Source organism: Actinia tenebrosa, unplaced genomic scaffold (genome assembly GCF_029948245.1).
Source record: "Actinia tenebrosa isolate PJP-AT-01 unplaced genomic scaffold, QUT_ActTen_1.0 PGA_scaffold0__85_contigs__length_37466705, whole genome shotgun sequence".
Classification (NCBI taxonomy): Eukaryota; Metazoa; Cnidaria; class Anthozoa; order Actiniaria; family Actiniidae; genus Actinia; species Actinia tenebrosa.
Window position 1 is genome coordinate 20,767,870 of NW_028292569.1, and position 22,739 is coordinate 20,790,608.

General features: G+C 35.6%; 2 protein-coding genes across 2 annotated transcripts; one reads left to right on the forward strand and one right to left on the reverse strand.

Annotated features, from left to right (window-relative positions):
• The first annotated feature begins 1,365 nt into the window (after window positions 1-1,365).
• On the forward strand, window positions 1,366-13,019 carry LOC116289506 (uncharacterized). Its single transcript, XM_089035905.1, has 6 exons — window positions 1,366-1,468; window positions 5,362-5,727; window positions 7,324-7,386; window positions 11,846-11,890; window positions 12,407-12,504; window positions 12,642-13,019. The coding sequence occupies exons 1-5, from the start codon at window positions 1,405-1,407 to the stop codon at window positions 12,496-12,498; spliced, it is 630 nt and encodes a 209-aa protein (XP_088892031.1). The 5' UTR covers window positions 1,366-1,404; the 3' UTR covers window positions 12,499-12,504; window positions 12,642-13,019.
• Window positions 13,020-14,051: 1,032 nt separating this feature from the next.
• On the reverse strand, window positions 14,052-15,540 carry LOC148913734 (uncharacterized). Its single transcript, XM_089035893.1, has 4 exons — window positions 15,189-15,540; window positions 14,738-15,046; window positions 14,510-14,596; window positions 14,052-14,209 (listed from the first exon to the last, which is right to left on the reverse strand). Exons 1-3 carry the CDS (start codon window positions 15,514-15,516, stop codon window positions 14,565-14,567), a joined length of 669 nt encoding a protein of 222 aa, XP_088892019.1. The 5' UTR covers window positions 15,517-15,540; the 3' UTR covers window positions 14,052-14,209; window positions 14,510-14,564.
• Between the last annotated feature and the right edge of the window lie 7,199 nt (window positions 15,541-22,739).

Below are 22,739 nucleotides of genomic sequence, written 5' to 3' on the forward strand. Positions count from 1 at the left end.
GTATATGAGACTATATAATAAGCAAAAAAAAAAAAAAAGACTATCCTAAATATGTAAATAGAAAGTTCTAAAAACAAAATCAAAAATATGAGAGTGTATATTTGTAAGAGAGCCGCCACACGAAAACAGAGCATCAGGAATTCAGCCGGACAGGGACAGATCAAAGGACAGAAGAACAACATAGAACTTTTTCTTCCGTCCCTCAACCAATTCCCCCCCACCAAACCGCCAATGCCCGCCCCTCCGCGTGATGGCTCTCTCGCAGTCAGGTGCAGGTAAAATAAAAAGGTATCAATTAATAGTGGTGTTGCTGAAAAAATTATAAATGTTGAAAGTAAAGGTTTCAGTATAGGTTTTTATTAAATGCTGATATTGATTAATTTGGGCTTCCTGTGTTATGCCGATTCATTTTGTGCCGATTCATTTTGTTGCGTGACTGAAACAAAATGACGGTAATATTTTGAGGAACGTTTTCCTCGTTTTTCTCGATGAAAAAGCGACAATGTTCTCCCAGACTTAGACCAATTTTCTCTTGAGGTCTCTTCTACTTCATATGTGATTCTGTTTGGCGATTAACAGGTATGAGTTATGAAAATATGCTTTTATTTACTTGATATATACGCGTGATAGAGTTAATTTCACAACCCGATGATAATAGTTTCTACTACTTGGTAGTAGGCACTAAAAACGACAAGGTATAAAATACAACAGTGCAAAGTACTAAATTTGGCATAAATATTAACTAGATACTATTCAATCCCACTATGGGGCTGAATTATATTCCGAAGAGGCTCAGTTATCCTCCGAAGAGGCTGATTACATAGTAACTTCGCCTCTACGAGGCAGCAGCCACAAAAAAGGACTGTTTATATATAGATTGAACATTAATTTAGGTCATTAGGTCGGTAAGTCGGTAGATCCGCACAGTGATGTATTAAAAGATGTTAGGAATCGCAGAAAAGGAAGAGGCAACCTTAAGTTTTTGTGAGTGAATAATAATAAATACTTTCCTGAGATCAAGGATGAAACATCCATATATCTCACCAAGCCATTTCCCTCAGTAGAATATGAATTATCCTTCTCCCAGTGCAAAACGTTCAAGAATTTTTTTTACGATTTTTGTGATTTACAACTCTACAATTTTACGAAGCCATCCACATGTTATCATTCTTTTGTCTATTAAGTGATGGTTGTTTTATTGTCTTACCGGTAGTTTTTGCATGTTATAGCGTGGAAAGACAGGTCGTTGTAAAAAGTGGCTGCCTGTAATTTATTGATGGTATTATAATTCATTCCCATAATAATGAAGCGGTAACGTAATATATTTTTTATAGGTTTTGGTCGTTCTTTCTTTTGTGTGTGTGAGTGTTTTTTGTTGTTTTTTTAAATTTTATTTTCCATCCTATGTTGTCCTCGTCGACATACACGTTTTGCTTGCTCCTTTTGCAACTTTTCTCCAAGAAAATAGGTAAGAAAGGGATATTCTTGGACGTGAGTTTGTATACTGCAGGAAATTATATGTACGAATTTTTTTCTTCTAGTTGTAGCGCTAAGCAAAATAACAATTAATAACTTTTACCCATATACAATATATCTATTATTGGTTTTAGTTCTTATTTCTATTGTTGTCACTATATTAATGATCCAGTGAGCGATGCGAGTGTTTTTAATTTGTATTGAGCTGACTTGACTAATACAAGCTCTAATAATAAAACTCTTGATATAAATACAAGGAAAGCGAGGATATCTTCCTTATAATTTAAAGTAAACCTATGACGCAGCGTTAACCACGATCACTAGTATAAAAGCTTCATCCACTCATGTAATCCAAAAAATTATCTTTTTATAGTCATTGCTAATTAAAATACTTCAAATTTACAGCTTGCTAAACGACTTCCAGTTTTGCGAAGCATATTTTGTAATAAAAGCGAGATATATGGATTTACGAATTTATATTCATAATTTCAATATTCCTCATAAGGACATTGTAATTTATGGAAATGTTTTTAACATCCGACATCAAAGTTATATTTTTGTGAAATAAAGACATTGCATTTACATCAATGGAGCTTTGGATAGTTTCACAAACTCGAACGATTTTCTTTGGAATATTTTTGTCTGCTAACATAATTTCAAAGAAATAAAAAGGGAAAATGTAATGACACGTCACAGGGGCAAACAGACAATATAGCAACCTGAAACTTAGAATTATAATGCCTTAAGACTATAGACGTTTTGCATATTACTAAAGATTTTTCATTGCATTATAAAACCACAAAAAATCATACAATCCATAGCACAAAAAACAAAATACAAAAAACGAATGAATCTTACTACAATACCCACACTTCTTAATGATTTGCATGTACAAACTTAATAATAAAGTTTTTTATTAATTTGATTTTACAGTATTTTGCAAAATAGTCGGGCCTACAAGGCTCCAAGGTCTCGTGGGTAACGATGTAATTTTAAAGTGGAACACGACAGATGGCAGGGAAATTCTTTCAGCTGTGTATATTCGTCCTTTATTTAGCTTTGTAAATCTTTAACAATTCGGTTGTTTTTAACCAGCTATCGTATGTTTTTCGTTCAAGAAAAAGCTTTGTTCGCCTCCTATCTCGGGGTCCAATCGGCAAAGCAAAGAAGACTTTCATTCAATAATTTAATATCTTTCTACAGATAATTTATTTAATAATTAAATGAAATATAATTTTTTTTCCAAATATTCAACTGTTTATTAAGCTGTTCAAGCAAGTATGATTATAAAAATGAGCTTAAATTTGTGTTGTTGAAAGATGTTATTGTATAAAGACCTACTAGACTTTCACTCTAAAAAGCTAAAAAATATTCAAAAACATTTACAAACGCCAATTTACTGCCAAAGAAATGAGTCATTTTGTATTTTGCATTCCCTTTTGAATTATTTTTTGTTTTGTCTCAGTTGTTCTTGTCAACTGTTTAAATGAATGTAAGCTCTGTTTTTGGAAAACTGTAAAAGACCTATTAAGTAAACCTCATTTTTTGCTCACCTTAAGGTGGCTGCCTACTTTTGAACGTTCGATTTGAGCCCACGATGTGCGCGCGCTCAAAAACCGCTGAAAAATCTACAAGATTTTATTGAAGAACCATACACGTTTTGAGCTTCAACAGGGCAAAACCCTCAAATTTTGCACGGGACTCTATATTTTTTGATAGCTCATTCGAAAAAACTCCTAAAAATCAAGGTTATATGAACATTTTAGGAAAAGTTTAAATCAGGAACACGTGAAAAAATAGATTTTTGTAGGGATTTTTGTTCGACTTTATGAGATTTTTTAAGAGCACCGAAACTACAAAATATGACAAATCAATGTATCTCTCTGTTTTTCTTTAAGTAAAAGAGATTCAAAGCCTAAAACTGTAGGCCTTGGAAAACTTTTTGTCGAAGAATCTTCCAAGAACAAAACTAGCCCCTGGGGGTGGTGGTAAGTTGTGTACAAAATTTCTAAGTGGGAGAGTATACTTGCGCAAAAAAAAAAACAAAAACAAAAAACGATGTAGTGCATTTTGATTCGATTTCACTGCATGGTTTTTATTATGGGAGAAATTATCATTATTTCGAATAAAAGGTAATTGAAGATTTTTTTTTATATTGTCGTTCACGTTCCCAACCGAAAAATAAGATACATATACTTAGATTTAACTAGTGTCACGTGCTCATCTTTCAATCAATGAGAGTGTTCGTTATATCGGAAAATTTCTATAACCTATATAACAAACATAAATTATGCGCTTTACAAGTGTTAGATATTCATTATTATCATATGACCCGTACGGCCCTGCTCGCGCGCTCTAATAAAACCATTGGAAAAAGTCACGTGATGGGGGCCGGACGGGTTGACGTAAGCGGGCCGGAAAAACCCGTCCGGCCCTGCTCGAATCCGCGCGCTTTCTTTTTCTTAATTATTTTTATTTTCGTGAGGGTCATGTGATAAAATGCTTATTGACTGAGTTAGGTCGGGCCGTACGGGAAAATATTTGGCTCTCGGTCATTTGTACGGACCGAGCTGCGCTCGGTCCGTACGATATGACCTCGAGCCAAATATTTTCCCGTACGGACCTCCCACTCAGTCAATAAGTACATATTATCCAGATTCGCAAAGCGAAAGTTTTAAAGGCGATGGCCTCCTTCAGATTTCAGTACCTTTTCATCTTCTTGCTTTTAAACTTCTTCGAAATCGTTCAGCAAGGTAAAGAATGTCTTTAATTTTCAATATTTTTTTCTCCAAATGATCTGCAAAACGAATAGTTTTAGTTGACTGTCTGATACCGTCATAAACGATCGAGTGCTAAGAAACTTCAGTTAACTGATGGTGTGTGAAAAAAGCGCGTTTTTTCCAAAAAAAAAAAAAAAAAGCAATTTCAGTCCTCTTTAGTTTCTTGTATGAAACCATTTAATCACTATCTAGACATCATGGCAAGAAAATTGCCTGTAATTGTTAATGCCGTAGTATACAACACATAAAATGCTTTTAGGAAACATAAAGAGCCTTCTTACTAGTGGCTTTCTTCAAATCTTTGTTTGTCTACACTTTGAAGCATGCGTATATAAAATTATATCAAAATCAGTCAATGTCGTTTAATAAGATGGGTTTACGTGTCCTTGTATATCGATTGACTGAACATATAAATTGTAATACGAACACAATCTACACAGAGTCAGTCGAATCAGCAGTAGGTGTATTTAGTGTCCGCCATTTTGGATTTAGAAGCAAATTGTAGTTTATGAAATGGGTTCATTCTATTTAATCATAAGAAAGGGTCTAAGATTTTGTTTTCATATTTACGCTTTGTAATCAAAATGATATGAGAAACAGGAAAATGTGTGCTTTCACATTCAGATTGGAAAAACAAAATGCAGTTCTTTTTACAATATTTGATTTTCCGTTCTCGGTCTCTCCTTTTTAACGGCACCCCTAGCTTTTATTTTCCCCCCTTTTGTGTTTCTTTTCCCTTTTCAGAAAATATCTTTGTTGAGGATGTTGAAATGATAGAATATATGTATTGGTTTCCCTGGTTCTAGTTTGTCGTGTCCTTTTTAAAAACAACCTTGGAAGTGCTTAGATCAGAGTTCTAAAAATGAAAAGTGTTAAATATTAGATCGGCAACTAGCTAGTAGCGGTGCTTTGAATACAAACATGTTAGTTTTGTGACTGCATTACAATCTTTATACTATGTTAATGAATTTGCTACCTTCCTTATGTTTTGTCATCTACGGATATACTTAATGTAATAAAGTCATCATTGCAGACAGCAACTCAATGTTACCATATAATAGCAAACCATATCAATACCTTATCATTTTCTTCTTGTTTGGCAAAGTATACTCCATAAAGGGTCCAACACATATCAGATGTTCCATTGGAGAAGATGCCTCGTTTATGTGGAATACGACGGATCAAAAAGAAATCCTTTCTGCCAGATGGGGAATAAGAAAGGGCAGCATCCCTGATCCTCAGTTTATCAGTGTTAATGGATGTAATGGAAAAGTGCACCTTAACAAAGATATTGATGCGACATTGAAAAAGAGGGTAGAATTTATTGGAAACTTGACAATAGGTCGTGCTTGGTTCGTGTTGAAAAACCTTACTGTCAATGACACTAATGAATACATTGCAAGCATCAGTGACGATGTATCAAGATTTCTACCATATCCTGTGCGCGTAATGGTTGCAGAGAAGGACAAAGGTAAGCCATGCACTTTTTTGGGAGTAACATAACTTATTTATTTCATATAAACTTATGATTCCTAACTTCTAAATCCCTAACCACAGAGACCGTATTCTCTTTTAGGAAAATAATACGATATACATATTATACATATCTGTTGTGAAGTGTTATCGTCAGGGTGAGTGTTGTGTTGAGAAAGACTGTGGTTGGTGGTGACTGACCTTTGGACAACCTGAGTTGGACTTAGTCATTTTCAAAGACTTTCTCTAGTTCAAGTCTTCCTTAAGAGTACACTCACCTGGATGATCACTGACTTCACAACAAGCATCAACGCCTGGGTTCAATGTTATGAATATGTTGGTTATATTATTAGTCGACATATTCATAACTTTGTTCTTAAAAAGTAAATGATAGATTGTTTATTATCCTACAGATATTTATATTCTAGGCTATCCCGGAGTTCTTTCAGCTAGTTCTAGCATCAAACCATATAATCGTACATGTCATTTCTCATTCTAAATTGTCCACAAACCTTATTAATGCTTGATTATTAAGTAATTAATTCATACAAAACACGCTGATCTCGCAAATCTTTACATCTACATCTACATAATTTATTTGCAAAATCAAAAAGGACATCTAGCAAATTTCAGTGCAAGTGCAAGATAAACTAAATAAATATATATGCGCAAATATGGTAATAATAATTGTGCTTATAATGATTAAATAATTAATAATCACTTAATATGTGGTTTTACCAATCATACAGCCCCCAGTCAACCCCATATCGGCAACCTTCCAGTTATACCTTAACTGGACAGGCCCCGTCATGGGGCTAACAAGGCAGCTATACAATTTATAGGCAATGGAACACCACGCCCCCCAGTCATGGAACAATCCGACCCGAAAAACCCCACGACTACCAAACCGGACTTTGTCTACTGCCTCGTCCAATTTAACAGCCACTGGAGTCTCCCATCCAACTATTCCCCAACCGGGCAGCATGGAGCTCCATTACCCATGCTAGTTAATAAAACTAGAACTTTAAGCAGACATATGATTACTTACAGCTGTTTTAAAATCACTTATTGAAGTCATGATTAAAGATTTAAAGATTTAATTTTAGATTAAATCTTTATTTTTTTAATGATTAAAGACAATCGTAAGTCGATCCTGAAAATAGCATAAGCTTTAAGCACTTGTTGTGTTTGTTATTCATCATTCTTCCATTTTATCCAAAAATTATTGAATTATTTACTTACATATACTCTCTATTCCACCTTATCAACCAACCAACCAATTATAAACCAACCTTCAAGTCAACAAAGTAACCAATCACTAGTTGTTCATACCACTACCACTACAACAACAAATGAGCCAAACAGAATAACTGAAACTAAAAAATAATATTATGCTGCACATACCTGCAGTAACTCGTAACTCAATATCTCGTATGTATTCAAGTACAAATATGTCGAAAATATGAATCAAAGCTTGCAGATTTAAAAAAAGGAAAAAAAAAAAGTCCACTACCTAGAGCTAAGCCCAGACAACCGGTAAAACTACAAGGATCCCGCGCGATATTGTTTTAATTATTACGTTTTCCCTCGACAGAAAAGACAACAGAAGGGCCTTCTCCAACCCCAGAAACTACAGCTGCTGCTCCGAACATTACACGTAAGGCTTTGATAGCTTCAGCATACATAAAATTCTAGAATACCGATATACAGTTATAATATGCATATATTATAGCATCGCGGCTCACTCTCAATAGTCTCTTATATTTTTAAGACGACAATATTTTATGGTATTGTCGTTTCAAAATTAAGGGTTCTCATTGGCTAAAGCGCGACGAAAAGGAAGGCTTGAGCTTGAGCTTGAAGCGCGGGCGTCAAATTTTTACGCTTGCTGCTTGCGCCATAGCGCGCGCTCGTAAGGAGAATTTCGCTTGTGATCAAAGAAAATCGGTCAGTTTTTTTTTTTTTTCTTGTTCGTATGTTAAATTCTTTAGAATCGCGATACAAAACTAATTACGATTTTGAAACGACAATAGCACGAAATATTGACGGCGAAATATTGAAGAAAGTATATTCGGTATTGGGCGGAGTCGCGAACTCCCCACTAGCCGTCACTACTCGTCTCCTAAAGGACTGTGGTCACCAATTAGCACCTAGCATCTGCAATATGTTCAATCTTTCTTTACTCTTGGGAAAACTTCCTTCGGAATGGAAACTGGCTGATGTCACTCCAATACACAAAAAAGATTCAGAGGAACTTGCTGAAAACTACCGTCCAATTTCTCTCCTGTCCATATTTGGCAAAGTACTAGAACGCTGTGTTTGTATAAGGCTGTACGACCATGTTGTCAATCTCATCACTCCTCTTCAACACGGTTTCCTTGAGAAACGTTCATGTGCAACGCAATTTCTCCAAGTTCTTCACTCTGTCGGACGATACCTTGACAAGAACACTCAGACTGACACCTATACCTTGACTTCTCTAAAGCCTTTGATGGTGTAGCCTCTGACTGGGCTCCTGTCACCTCTGGAGTTCCTCAGGGGAGCTTACTTGGTCCAGTTTTTTTCATCCTTTTCATAAATGACCTTCCAGAAGGTATAATCGCTGCTTTATATGCTGATGATACTAAGTTATAAAAGAACATTACATCTGTTGAGGACTCTGAAAATCTTCAACAAACCCTATCCAACTTGGCAATCTGGAGCCGCGATAACAATATCAGGTTCAACGCTACTAAGTGCAAGGTGTTGTCAACTACACGTAAGAAATATCCAGTCAATTATAATTATCATCTCGACTCATCCAAGCTCCTCCGTGTTAAAGAAGAAAAAGATCTTGGCATTATCGTCAAAGACAATCTTTCCTGGGACTCACATATTTACTTCATTATCGCCAAAGCCAACAAGATGTTAGGATTGCTGAAGAGAACATGTCCCTTGTTAACGGACATCAAAGTTCGCAAAACCCTGTATTTGTCCTTGGTCAAGTCCAAGCTTTGCTACGCTACGGTGGTTTGGTCGCCGCACCAGGTCGCGCTGAAGGCTAAAATCGAACACGTCCAAAGGCGGGCAACTAGATGGATTCTGAGGACAAGATTAGGTGACACCAACTATAAAGAACGCCTGCAAGCTCTCCATCTGCTTCCCTTGTGCTACGACAGGGAAGTCAAAGACTTGAATGAATGACCCTTTTATTTAAACAGGGTAATCCTTTCAGTTACATGGAATGTATAACTGCTATCAATAGGAGCCCTAATAAATATAAGATAATAAATAATTAAGGTTAAAAAGCTAAAATATGAAGCTATAGTAATAAAATCCAATGTATGTTAATAAGATCTAAAATACCGAATCCAACGCAAACGAGCAAACGCTAAAAATTTCATTTGCATTGGGCTCGAGACATGCGAAACTCGACGCCGCCCAAACCCGACCCAATCACACGTAGCCTAGTATATGTTTAAATTTTAATTGAAGTACATCTATGTAAAATTACGTATTAATCATATAAAGCAACAAGAAAGTGAAAAAATACGTGTAGAAAAATTATGACGAAGAAATAACTATGTTAAGAATGTATTATAAACTGTGCAACCATAATAATAAAAGATGCGCTTAGCGATTTCCGTTCTTACCCTAGGTAAATGTAGAAGATGGCTTTGTCTCGTTGAGCGCTTGGAAACACTACTATTAAATTTAAAATTATTAATAAAGAATTGCGGAGAGCGGCCACTTATGCATTTCTTTACTAGCTTAAAAGTATGATGGTCGCGCCTACTTGAAAGTGTTCCCCACTTTAAGGAGTCCATTGCGTTATCACTGTCATAGGACTTAACAACTATGCGTGCTGCACGTCTTTGCAACCTTTCTAGGTCTTTACTATTTACCTCACCACAACAGTGGTATACGGTATCACAGCAATCTAAAGTAGTACAAATAAATGACATATAAATAATGTTTGCACAATGCGCTGTCAAGTTATGCCTAATACGCCCTAACATACCGACTCTTTTACCAGCCTTAGCCAAGAGGTATTTAACATGAGCATTCCAGCTAACATGCTGGTCAAATACGATACCTAAGTATCTAAATTCATAGACACGCTTAATGGTGTGTCCATTGACTTGAATATTAAAATGATCTACATTGTTCAACTTTGCATGAGTTCCAAATAGCAGAGAGTCAGTCTTAGTAGCATTCAGGAATAAACTATTTTCCCTCAGCCAGCAGACAATAGCATTCAGCTCGTCATTCAACTTCAGTTCAATTGTAGAGACATCAGAACTGGAGAAGAATGATACAGTGTCATCTGCATACAGTAGAATGCTGCAGTGATGAATTACGTCTGGAAGGTCATTAACATGCAGGACAAACAGCAGCGGACCTAGGATTGACCCCTGCGGAACACCAATGGTCACGTGTTCATGGTCTGAGAGGGTACCATGAAAGTCCACAACCTGGGACAGCCCAGATAGATAGTCACCGAACCATTTGTTCTCGTGATCAACTACCCCAAGAACTGTTAACTTGTGGAGTAGAATCATGTGATCCACTGTATCAAACGCCTTACGTAGATCCACAAAGACAGCACCAGTTAAAAGGCCCTGGTCATTGTTTCGACGAATAGTATCAGCAAAGGGAACAGCAGCAAACTCGGTGGAATGTCCTTTACGAAAGCCACACTGGAACGGACTTAGGAGCTTGTGTTCCTGGAGGTAATTAACCAACTGATTATGGACCACCCTTTCAAGAAATTTGGAGATAGTAGGTAGAATGGAGATGGGACGATAGTTGTCCATATCACTAGCACTACCTTTCTTGAACGAGGGTACGACACGTGCTGCTTTCCAGTCAGCTGGAAACTTGGCCTGTGACAAAGAGGCATTAATGATGTTTGTTAAAGGCCTTGCCAATATATCCGCAGCATCTTTGAGTAAGCGTGGATGAATGTGAATGAATAATCCTAGACTTAATATTCTTCTATAAAGCTCTTTATGGACATATTGACTTTAATATTAGTGACTTTGTCGTCTTTAGTAAGCATAGTAATATACGTATCTGTCTTAATCCTAGATCGATGCTCAAGGTTCCTTTCTGTAACTCTAATACTTTTCAGGCCTCATATTTTAATCGCATCGTTAAACTTTGGAATTCCATTTGTAAATCTTCTCCTTTTACATGTTTTTCTAGTATAGCTACTTTCAAAAACCACATTTCAGTAGGCTACTTTTCTTTACTTGATTCTGTTTTCGATATCAACAGGTCTTGTACCTGGTCTGCTTCTCGAGAATGTCCCTGTCATAGAGGTTAACCTCATAAAGTACACTAGTTTTATCTTAATGAAGTTATTTTTCCATTCTTATTCTTATTTTTACGTACAATGTTATATTTTTTGCATATATTTTTTATGTTTAATTATTTCAACAATTCATGAGGTGGTCACCTTGCATGGGTCTCGTGTTCCGTTCGTGACTTTCCTTTCTGGGTAACTATTAGTTTTTTTTCTTTTTCTATTCAATACATTGTAATATTAGTTTTCCCAAATAAAGCTGTGAAAAAAAGTAAAAAAAAGTAAAAAAATAAAATAAAATAAAATATGTTTCGTACTATTGTCGTCTCAAAATCGTAATTAGTTCATAATATTCATTTCAGCACTACATGCAAGCGTATTTAAAATACCTATAGTTGTCTTGTTTAAAAAGTTCTTTTTCTAAATGATTAATTCTTAATATTGTCATCTTATATCATTTTAATGTACATAACTTTCTTCTTCTTTTATCTTAGTCTTTAATTTGTACCTTTATAATATTTTCCTCTTCTTTATTCCAGATACCTTTCCTAAAATAGTGTTTTTGCATCAGTTCCTTAATTTTGTTAGTTTTGCATAAATAATTTAACAATAGATTGTTAAACCTTTTTTGGCAGGCTGGAGTCAATCGCGACTATACGGTAGAAAGGAGAGAGAGAGAAAGAGAGAGAGAGAGAAAGAGAGAGCTAATTATCACCAAAGTACGTCGCATGTCAATGACATCACCCGCCTGTGTATAAGGAATCCAAAGTCTGAATAAAAGCACATTATAAATGTGTACCTTATTTTATTTCTTTTATCATTGATATAGGAGCTTCTAGTACAACTAAAACAACTACGAGTTTGAACATTACAAGTAAGTCCACTAATAAGTAATCATCATATATTAATATTTTTATTAGCATTTGAATGAAAACGAATCTTCAAAGCCTGGCACATACAAAAGCCAAGCATATATGTAACTGAAATGCAAAAACAACTTTTTGTGCAAGGAATATGTAATATTAATCGCTTACCTTCTGTGTGCGCTATAAACAAGAGCCTACAAGCCAAGTTAATCGAATTTTTCAAATTATTATTATTTTTTGAATATTGAAAATTCGTTTTCATTAATGAATCTTCGAATCGAATAATGAAATCAATAATCCAAAAATAAAGTCATTCATGACCTCTACGTGTTCACGCTTGAGGTAGTTTGACTATAACAGCATGTTCATGGACCTGAAACACCGTAGTAAATAAAGAGAAAGAGAAGGGAAGGGGGGAAGGTAAAAAGCACTATTGTTTTTCTTCATAAGCGAATTCAAACTTATTTCATTTTTATTTTTGTACTCTATTTACTTTTGATTAACTGAAATATTTCTCTTTTAAGCACAACCCGAACCGAACTCGTCGAACATACTAAGGCACATTAAGGGTTACATTATATTAATGGGGATTGCACTGGTGATGTGGCACTTTTAAATTTAGGTAAAAGCCGCACTTAATATTAAAAAATAATATACTTATCGCTGTTTATTACAACTTGAATTTGACTAATTTCATTTATTACTACTTCAATATAATTGCAAGCTTTAAAAATTATTTTATTTTATTTTATTTTCCAGGGTTTTTGCTTCCAAAGAAAAGGTGAAGAGAGTCAAGTTTATTTTTAAATAATTAAAATTTCTTATTTATAATTTTTTTATTTTTAGATAATTAAAATTTCTTATTTTTAATTTTTTTATTTTTAGATAATTAAAATTTCTTATTTTTAATTTTTTTATTTTTAAATAATTAAATTTTTTTATTTCATTATTTTATTTCGTATTTTATGTAGATGTATTATAACCACCGTTCGAGAACTAATTAATAAAAAAATACCACATGCATTTGATGAAAGTAGCTAAAGACCACGAGTGTGTAGTAAGGGGTATTTCCTAAAATTATACTTTTGTGTATTCGTAGACGTGATATTAAAAGGAAATGCCTTAATACTCTAAGAATTAAGGAAAAATGCAACTTGATTTGATGAAAATGCTTTAATAGCACTTGTGGTACGCACTTTTGGTATTAAGCCAGGATCAAGGATCCAAAATCCGTCATTCTAACAGGATTCAGAATAACTTCGCATATTTCAAAACCCGTGTTGGCGTCAAATTCAAAGAATTTTTAAATAACTTTGCCAACTTTGCGGCAAAAATGAATTGAATACCATTTGCTTTTACTGAAAAGTTTAAAAAAAGGCAATTTATTTACTTTTTAATGCTTTTACTCAATGAATAGTAATGGGACATCCTAAGAAAGAAGTTTCTAGTTTTGCCCAATTGGAAATTTTTGATAATTATATCGGCAAATTTATACTCTAGGATACCTTCCCCTTACTTGAGCTCAAAAAACGCGTGACACACGTAAATACATTACTTGTTTAATTCAGTGACTTCAAAATACCTCAGAGATAATCAGGAATTCCTGACCACTTTTTACAGAACACCATCTCGACTAACGGCTCTGTATTTTGCCTCAGAGATGATCAGGAATTCCTGACCACTTTTTACAGAACACCAGCCCTACTACCGGCTCTGTATTTTGTCTCAAAAGTGATCAGGAATTCCTGACCACTTTTTACAAAACACCATCTCGACTAGCGGCTCTGTATTTTGCCTCAGATGTGATCAGGAATTCCTGACCACTTTTTACAGAACACCATCTCGACTAGCGGCTCTGTATTTTGCCTCAAATGTGATCAGGAATTCCTGACCACTTTTTACAGAACACCATCTCGACTAGCGGCTCTGTATTTTGCCTCAAATGTGATCAGGAATTCCTGACCACTTTTTACAGAACACCATCTCGACTAGCGGCTCTGTGTTTTGCCTCAGATGTGATCAGGAATTCCTGACCACTTTTTACAGAACACCATCACTACTAGCGGCTCTGTTTTTTGCCTCAGAGATGATCAGGAATTCCTGACCACTTTTTACAGAACACCATCTCGACTAGCGGCTCTGTTTTTTGCCTCAGAGATGATCAGGAATTCCTGACCATTTTTTACAAAACACCATCTCGACTAGCGGCTCTGTATTTGCAGAATTTGTAATAATATATATGGCCTTCAAAGTTGCTATGCGTCCAGCATTCTTCGTTATGACAAATAGTTGCCATTTCTTCTCTTTGGCAATCCTTAGTAGTTCACCTGAAAATGCATTAAAAAATATAGCGCATCTCAGGTTTCAGTCGTCTTAAGGGATGAACCATTCGATATTTTACGGGAATATTTGAATTTTTGGCTGCTCGATATTTTTTTCGTGGCCTCACGTATTGTAAGATTTCTAAGCGATTTCTACTTTTTGAAGTTAACCAACCACCATACAAATCACGTATACTATTCCATTACTCAAACATTGTTTGGCGGAGCATTTGTTTTAACCTACTAGCCTACGCTATTAAACTATTAAACTACTATTAAAGCTATTAAACTACTTAGTTTACGTACCTTATCTTGAGGCGTGAGTTCATGACTGAACTGGTCCATGTTATTGTGTGCCTGATCACAGTTTTATCGCTGCGTTGGTGAGCATTTCTTCAACGAAAAAGATACAAATAGAAAAACATTATTGCTTTATCATGATTCTCTCAGTCTTTCTCATCTTTTACCTTAACCGTCAATCATACTCTTACATTTAGCCATTAATTTATGTATTTATAGTAAATGAATCCATACCTCTAAACAAGATGTCATCCACCGATTTGAGTGGGTACAAATCTTGATGCTCCTCGTTGAGTTCTGCCATAGCCACGCGCCGATGGTTTCCGCCAATAACGACCTCCAATTCATAAGAATCAATGTTCTCAGCTTCGAAATCTTCTATTCTGTGGAGCCCCTTTACCACGACTATTAACGGCTTTTGGCCAGGAACAGGGTTGTTGAGCATCTGCTCTTTCAGCTGCTTCACAATAACGTGGTCAACGCCACGTAACTCGTATTCCGCTCTCGGTGCTGTTAAAGAGCTTGTTAACACTTTGGTGGTCACTACAATGACAAGCACAAAAATAAAATGATAAAAATGAATAACGCCCCCATTTTTTAAAAAAGATGTCGTAAGTACCAAAAGCGTATAAGAACCCAGTGTCCTAGTGTAACGTAATATTGCACCTTTTTTTTTGGAACTTACCGTCAACTTTAATGGCAAATTTAAGGAAAGTGGATAACTGCTCGGAAATCTGCTGATCTGCTGTTTCTACTTCAGATAAATGTGCTAGGGCTGTAGGGAGATTAGCACTCGGTGAGACAGGCAGATCATTCCTTGGCTCGACAGATAGTTCAGCGCTTTTTTGCCTAGTTTCGCGGCGCACTCTCTTTGCTTGTGGTCCTTTGCTTAGGCTTCCTAATGGTGTTGTCGGCATTGCACTTTCAAGCACCTCGATCCCTAAGATGGCTGAAGCCTTTGCCGCAAAATCTTTTCCATCTGGCCAAGGTTCACATAGCGTTATATCTAGCATCCTGTAGCCATTTTAGCAGTTAAACTATGAAAAAAAAAAAAAAAAAAAAAAAAAAAAGATCGATTATATAAAATTACTGAATGATGTCCAAATCTATCAAGTAGTTATTCAATGACCTTTCCTACCTTATGACTTTTGTGTAGCAGAAGCTTAACAGTGAAGGATTTTGCCCAAGCACTGCCCTTTTTAGTTCTTAGGTTGTTCTTTAGTACCTGAATGTAAAATGTAAGGGCTCTCATTCTGCACGAAATGTCTGCTGATGAAGCCATGTTGAAATACAACTGTAAGCGGTACTGAGTACGGAGAGACTAACTCGTGGATTATATATTTTAGGTCAGAACGAAGAAATGACCTTTATGTAAGTAATAAGCAATTAGCATGTCCAGAATAGCCACAGGACATGTATCTGGACTCTATCAAATGCACACCATGAACTCATGACCTTCACTAAGGGTTTTACAAACTAAAAAGGTAAATTTCGACATACTGCAAAAAGATATCCTCTGCTGAACAAAAACTGTCCATGTTTGATATATTATTGTATAAAATATTAACTAAAATATTTTTCAAACGATGATGCCAAAAAAACATTTAGTATTCCTAGCTGTATGTCATCTTTCATCTATGCCCTTTTGACAGTTTCTGGAGATCTTCTTTATCAGGAAGACGTTGAAAAACTCATTGTGTGTGTCCTGTCACGTGCAAATTTTGGCGGCATTTTGATTTGCAAATAACATAACAATCAACTGTTCTTTGTGTAACTGAAAGTGCTACTACGACGAAAATCGCTCAAACTTGGATTCGGCTGAAACTTCCTAAAAATACTCTTTAAAGGTCCAGTAATCACTGTATGAAGTGTTTTCTCGATATTCAGGACGAAAGTATGATATTTTTACGATTATTTTTTGGAGTCTGTGACGTCATACACTCAACATCAAACATTGCTACATATATTTCTTTGTATATAAACCCTTAATTTATTTTATTCCTATAAAGCCCAAAGGGTGGCTAATGTGCTTATTTCACATTACTTGTGACTATAATTTATATTTTGGGGTGTTTGGGTATTTCTTTCTCCCTTTACTACTGATATTTTGATCATAAACTACAAAGAAATGTATGGAGCGATGTTCGATGTTGAGTGTATGACGTCACAGACTCCAAAAAATAATCGTAAAAATATCATACTTTCGTCCCGAATATCGAAAAAACACTTCATACAGTGATTATTGGACCTTTAAAGAGCATTCTTAGGAAGTTTCAGCTGAATCCAAGTTTGAGCGATTTTCGTCGTAGTAGCACTTGAACGTTTCGTCAAATTTAGTCTTCGATCACCATGAATGAAGACAAAGCACATTCGTCGCCTCAGAAAAGACAAAAAATTATAGAAACTAGTAATGATTTGGTAATGAGTTCGTTTACTGATCTCCATTGAATAATTTACGCCAAGATAAAAGCATCCCTAACGACAGCAGCTTCAGTAAGGCCGGATCGCCAGTGAAGACGGTGACTAAGAATACAGTTTTTTACATCCCTTCTGACAGCAGCTTTGTTAATGAATCGCCTATTGAGAAGTCTTGTTCCAGCCTCAAGAATATTCCTACGGATAGCAGCTTTGGAGATGATTCGTTTGACATAGTAGATATTCCGACTAATTCCAGCTTTGAGGAATTCTCCCCAGCCACGAATGCTAAAAGCCCAGCTTCAATATATATCCGAGCATTCTACGGACTGCTCATCGCCCAAGAAGGATCAACTTGAAAACGAAACTATTCTTTTTGGAAGGACGCGAACTGATCCTATCTACTGCTCAACGCCAATAAACCGCCATTCATCTGGGGATGGTCCTTATGATAAAATTTCGACATCTAGCACACCTCGCTCAGGACAAGATACAAAACCACAAGATGTGGATGCATTAGGCAAAAGTAAAGACCAGGAGATCTCTAAAGGTAAATGCAGTTATTTGTCAAATCAAGTTTTTTCTTCTTATCTGAAAGCAAGGAACTTGAAATGATGGTATAGCAGAATCGAGGCAGAATTTCAACATTTTTTGACGCTACTATTGTAACCTGTGTTGTACGTAACAAAAGAAAAAGAATCCGGAAAAAGATTGTCGCATTTGCCATCAAAGCTTTCCAGTAGAGGAGGGTTTAGACCAATCGTAAAAAGAGTTTAAGACAAGTTTTCCTAATGCTCTTTGTCCCGAATCTACCAACCATAAACAAACACAAAACTCCTGGCTTCAAAATAGAATAAGCGGTGTCAAATTTAATGTGAGCATTGTCACTGTTCTGTTGACAAATTCAAACTTGAAGAACACTGTCAAGCAAATAGCAAGCCACCGATCATTGGTAATGGCCGACGAGAACTTCAAGATGTGCTATTGGAAGGGATCGTGGAGGAACCTTGGATGTCTGGTTTCCCCCCTGAACCATGGACGGATGAGCTTCCAAAATCTTGTATACTGCTAACAGATTTTACTCTGAACGATAAGAACAAATTGCAACATTGAACTGCCAAAAATTAAAACTGGAATATAAGAAATTACAAGGTTAAAATTGTTTAGCTAGAACCTTTATCATAAACGGAGTACTGTATCTCTTTAAAAAAAACCTAGGCTTTCCTTGCTAAAAAGTAGTAAGGAATCAGGCAAAATACAGAGCCGCTAGTCGAGATGGTGTTTTGTAAAAAGTGGTCAGGAATTCCTGATCATCTCTGAGGCAAAATACAGAGCCGCTAGTCGAGATGGTGTTTTGTAAAAAGTGGTCAGGAATTCCTGATCATCTCTGAGGCAAAATACAGAGCCGCTAGTCGAGATGGTGTTCTGTAAAAAGTGGTCAGGAATTCCTGATCACATTTGAGGCAAAATACAGAGCCGCTAGTCGAGATGGTGTTATGTAAAAAGTGGTCAGGAATTCCTGATCATCTCTGAGGCAAAATACAGAGCCGCTAGTCGAGATGGTGTTCTGTAAAAAGTGGTCAGGAATTCCTGATCACATCTGAGGCAAAATACAGAGCCGCTAGTCGAGATGGTGTTTTGTAAAAAGTGGTCAGGAATTCCTGATCACATCTGAGGCAAAATACAGAGCCGCTAGTCGAGATGGTGTTTTTGTAAAAAGTGGTCAGGAATTCCTGATCACATCTGAGGGAGAATATATGGTTAGTGTGCCCCGTAGTTGGTTTAATACATGATAAGCAATTAAACAAGTATACGGTGATGCCATGACTTGTAGTGATTTCTTGCAGCACAATTTCAATACTTTGATATTTTTTTTTGCCGCCCCCACAAAAAATGGTCAAGAAATTAAAAATCTTTAACTGATTTTACCACTTTTGAAATATGCGAAGTTATTCTGAATCCTGTTTTCTGATTGGACAATCAATTTAGACAATGATTACACGTGATCTTAATACCTATAAAAGGGTCTCTTTAGAACCATCGTCGCATTACGGTTCGAATCTACTTGTTCGCATTTTATAGCATACTAAGAACAACTGAAGAAGGATACGTCATTACCTATCCGAAACCGGCATTGCTAACTGCTAAAACTATTAAAACAGTTCTAGGATTTATTCAGATCCTCCAACAGTGTCTTACAGGAAGGACAAATCGCTAAAAGAACTTTAGGTCAGAGCCAAAATACCTTCCATTTAAATAAGCAACCAGTTTTTTTTTGAAAACGGCGAATGTAGAAGGTGAAGGCAGTGCCATTTTATCAATAATGTTCATTAATTATTCTCGAACGGTCGTATTTCCTATACAGTTGTAATTGTAATGCAGCATGTTTTAACAATAACAATTAGGTTAACAGGAAGAGGTGAAAATCCATTTTGTTTCCTAAAAAAATAAAATTCCTCTTTTTAGGTATGTAGGCGTCATAGATGTTGTTTATTTTATTTTTCTTTCTATTCAATAAAACATTTTTAAAAATGAAAAAAAAAAATTAGAAAAAAAAAAAAAAAACCAACAAATTTTGTCCTATTTTGTTTCCATTCTTTGTGGCGAGTACATTCTGTTAAAGTGCTCCCGAAGGATTGCTGCAGATCTAAAGGAATTGCACAGAACTACTTTGAGATGGCTTTCTTAGTAATTAAAAATTTGTTATGCGTGCTTTCAACCTTTCTCTAAATTTAAATATAGATAGATAGATAGATAGATAGATAGATAGATAGATAGATAGATAGATAGATAGATAGATAGATAGATAGATAGATAGATAGATAGATAGATAGATAAGATAGATAAAACTTTATTTTACCACGGTATAAAGATCAGGATTTACAAAATGTTTGAAATAATCAACTAATATACATTAAGTTTAATGTAATATAATGAAATAAAATAAAAAACCTGCTTTCCATGAATGCCGTGCTTTACTATACGTGATAGGTTCCCAATGTTAAATGGGAGAATAAAAAAAAAAAAAACGATTTATACATATTTGCGATGTACGGTTCTTTGAGCCTATAGATACGAAAAAAAAAAAAATTAGAGCATGCGCACTTGATATATGACCTATACATTAAAACTTGGTGGATTTTGCAACAGACCCCTCATGGAGTTCCATACCTAAGCTACCACATTTTTTAAAAAAGCTCTTTTCATATTAAAATGTAAAAATCCTTTGAGGATACCAACACAGTAGTGAAATTTTATCTAACGAAAAAGCTACCGAAAGGGATTTTGGTTGTGTGAAATATGAAACGTCACAAGGGCGGATCCGGTAGGGGTGCAAAGGGAAACTGAAGCCCTCCACTTCCCCCATTCAGCAGAAAAAAACGATATTTTTTAAAATATTTTTTCCCGTTGAGTTGACTGAAGAAACTAAATTAGCCCCTCACCCCCCTCCCCACCCCACCCCCCCCCCTACCATATCACGCATTTATTGTTTATTTATTTTAATTTCTTCTTTCTAATTTCAACCTTTTCTTAACTTCTTATATAGAATAATGACTATTTCTTTTGGTTTCAAGGGAAACTAATAATATTCATGTAACACTGTGGAAACAGCCATTGAATACGGGAATATAATTAAGGAAAATAAAACGCACGCACATATCTCTTACAGAGATAGAATAAGCTGGAAGCTAAAGCTGAGCAAGAGAGAAACAGGCGTAGCTAAGCGTTTCTCTTGCTTTTCACAGTACAGAGACATAACAATAGGTTTTTGTATAGCTTTTATAAGATATTTGCGTGAGCGTGTCCCTGTCCTTTGATATAAACACGGTAGCCAACTAATCAGCGCGCGTGAAATATTTCATAATGCAATTTGCAGCTGAAAGAGCTACGCAGCAAGCAGTTGATCTAAGTAATCCATAAACATACATATAATATACAATAGAATAAAATAGATTTTCTGAATACATTACATCAACTTAGTAATATGTATAAATATCCAATCTATAATATAAATTGACAAATAATTTTGTTTTAGCTGTTTCTGATTATTCCGGGAACAACTCGGTTAGATTCGAAAGTGCATAAGGATTTCTTTTCTTCTTACTTTCTACCTTGGATTTTTTAATTTTGACACTTCCATTTTGGTTTTACTTTCTGGTGTTGACTAAGGAAATATAAAATAAAAAGCAAATGAACGCTCTCTATGAAAACGTCCTTATAATTACTAACCGGCTTATGAAGAACCATAACTTTGCAGTACGATTAGAAATAAAGTATGAGGTATTTTTACATCGAAACTATTGCATTGCTGATTTCATTGGTAACTCTTTCAAAAGGTAATCCTACGCAAAATCAGGTCGTTCTGTTTAATTTTGCTAATTTCATTTGTTTCATGCGGATGATATGAATACATGATATTCAATAGGTATTCAATGGTTCACTCGAGAACCTCCAAGTGTGCTCTACGTGTCCAGTGGAGGTACAGCGAGACTTGTTTGGGATTACAATGTCAGAAATAGAACTGCACTGTTTGATCCATATTCACCAGAGTGGGCTCTGTATAATACTAGGGGATTTAGAATAGCCATAGGCCTCGAGGATGGTTACCATGGATGGAAGTTCAGTATAAACAAAAAAAAAGGTCCCCCAAAACTGCGTCGACTCAGTAAAGAGTCCACTGCTATTCTTGTCATCTCTAATGTCACCAAAGCTGATGAACGGCTATATGAATGTAGTCTGCTGTTATTAGCGGGATCACCAATAAGAAGTAAAGTAAGACTAGTTGTTACAGGTAAGATATACATCCCTTGGTTTATACCAAAACGTTAAACGCTAAACAAATAGGTGACAAACCATTAAGACATATATCGTTACTAATTGACTGCATTCCATACCAAATAGCATATACTTAAGGGTGCTTAAATGTTTTATGATGAATGTATTCACTAATTTATTGGACTAAACTATTGTTTTTAATAACTCCCAACTAATGATTGATTAATTTGTTGTATTCAGAACGTCCCCGCTTTACTACTCCTGTCAATATATCGACGCCTATCAATGAAGGATCAAGTCTGTGCATGCGATGTTCAGCAGCTGCAGATCCTATGCCCTACATAACGTGGGTACGAATTATAAAGAACCCAAAAATTATCAGTGAAGGAGTTGGTGAAGCATTTCTCAGATTCATCAACATCACGAGACACCAACGTGGGACGTATGAGTGTCAGGCTACGAATAATCCAAACGAGGATCCAGTTACAACAAGAACCGAAATCTCAGTAAAATGTAAATAATTTCATTTTGTTTGACGACTTTGCATAATAATATTTTAGATTCTTGTGATGTAACTATCCTTCAGAAAAAAAAGGGTAGTGACAAAAACCTCATATAATAAAGTCGACTGAAAGAAAGACGGGCCTATCCGATCGACGGAAAGGAAAGGTACATTCATATAAATGAAAGTATGATATAACGTTTTCTTATATATATCAGATGTATATCGAGATTTCTGGAATTGCTGCGTCGCGTTCATTATTAGTCACAGTTAACATAAGCCAAATCGTAGTTTGAGAATTGTTTCCAGTGCGCATGCGATTTTATCCCGAATTTTTCAATTTCAGCTTGGGCTATCTGTGGTTAGATTGCATAACAATAAAACCCCTTTCCACTTGGTAATTGAGCTATTAAATGAAAAATGATTTTACTGTTCCTGCAATCTATATTATGGCCGTCGCCATGTGATGGTGCAAATCCTCTATAGGTTGTTATCAATAGACGTCACTTCCGGTAATAGCTCTTTTTTGATGTCTTGTAGAAT

Excerpts from the sequence above, each read along its gene's own strand:
- LOC116289506 (XM_089035905.1), top strand. The coding sequence starts at position 1,405 with ATGTTGTCCTCGTCGACATACACGTTTTGCTTGCTCCTTTTGCAACTT. Across the intron at positions 5,728-7,323 it reads GGTTGCAGAGAAGGACAAAG|AAAAGACAACAGAAGGGCCT; the intron begins GTAAGCCATGCA and ends TTCCCTCGACAG. Across the intron at positions 11,891-12,406 it reads TACGAGTTTGAACATTACAA|CACAACCCGAACCGAACTCG; the intron begins GTAAGTCCACTA and ends TTCTCTTTTAAG.
- LOC148913734 (XM_089035893.1), bottom strand. The coding sequence starts at position 15,516 with ATGCTAGATATAACGCTATGTGAACCTTGGCCAGATGGAAAAGATTTT. Across the intron at positions 15,047-15,188 it reads ATTTGCCATTAAAGTTGACG|TGACCACCAAAGTGTTAACA; the intron begins GTAAGTTCCAAA and ends TTGTCATTGTAG. Across the intron at positions 14,597-14,737 it reads GGATGACATCTTGTTTAGAG|AAATGCTCACCAACGCAGCG; the intron begins GTATGGATTCAT and ends TTTTCGTTGAAG.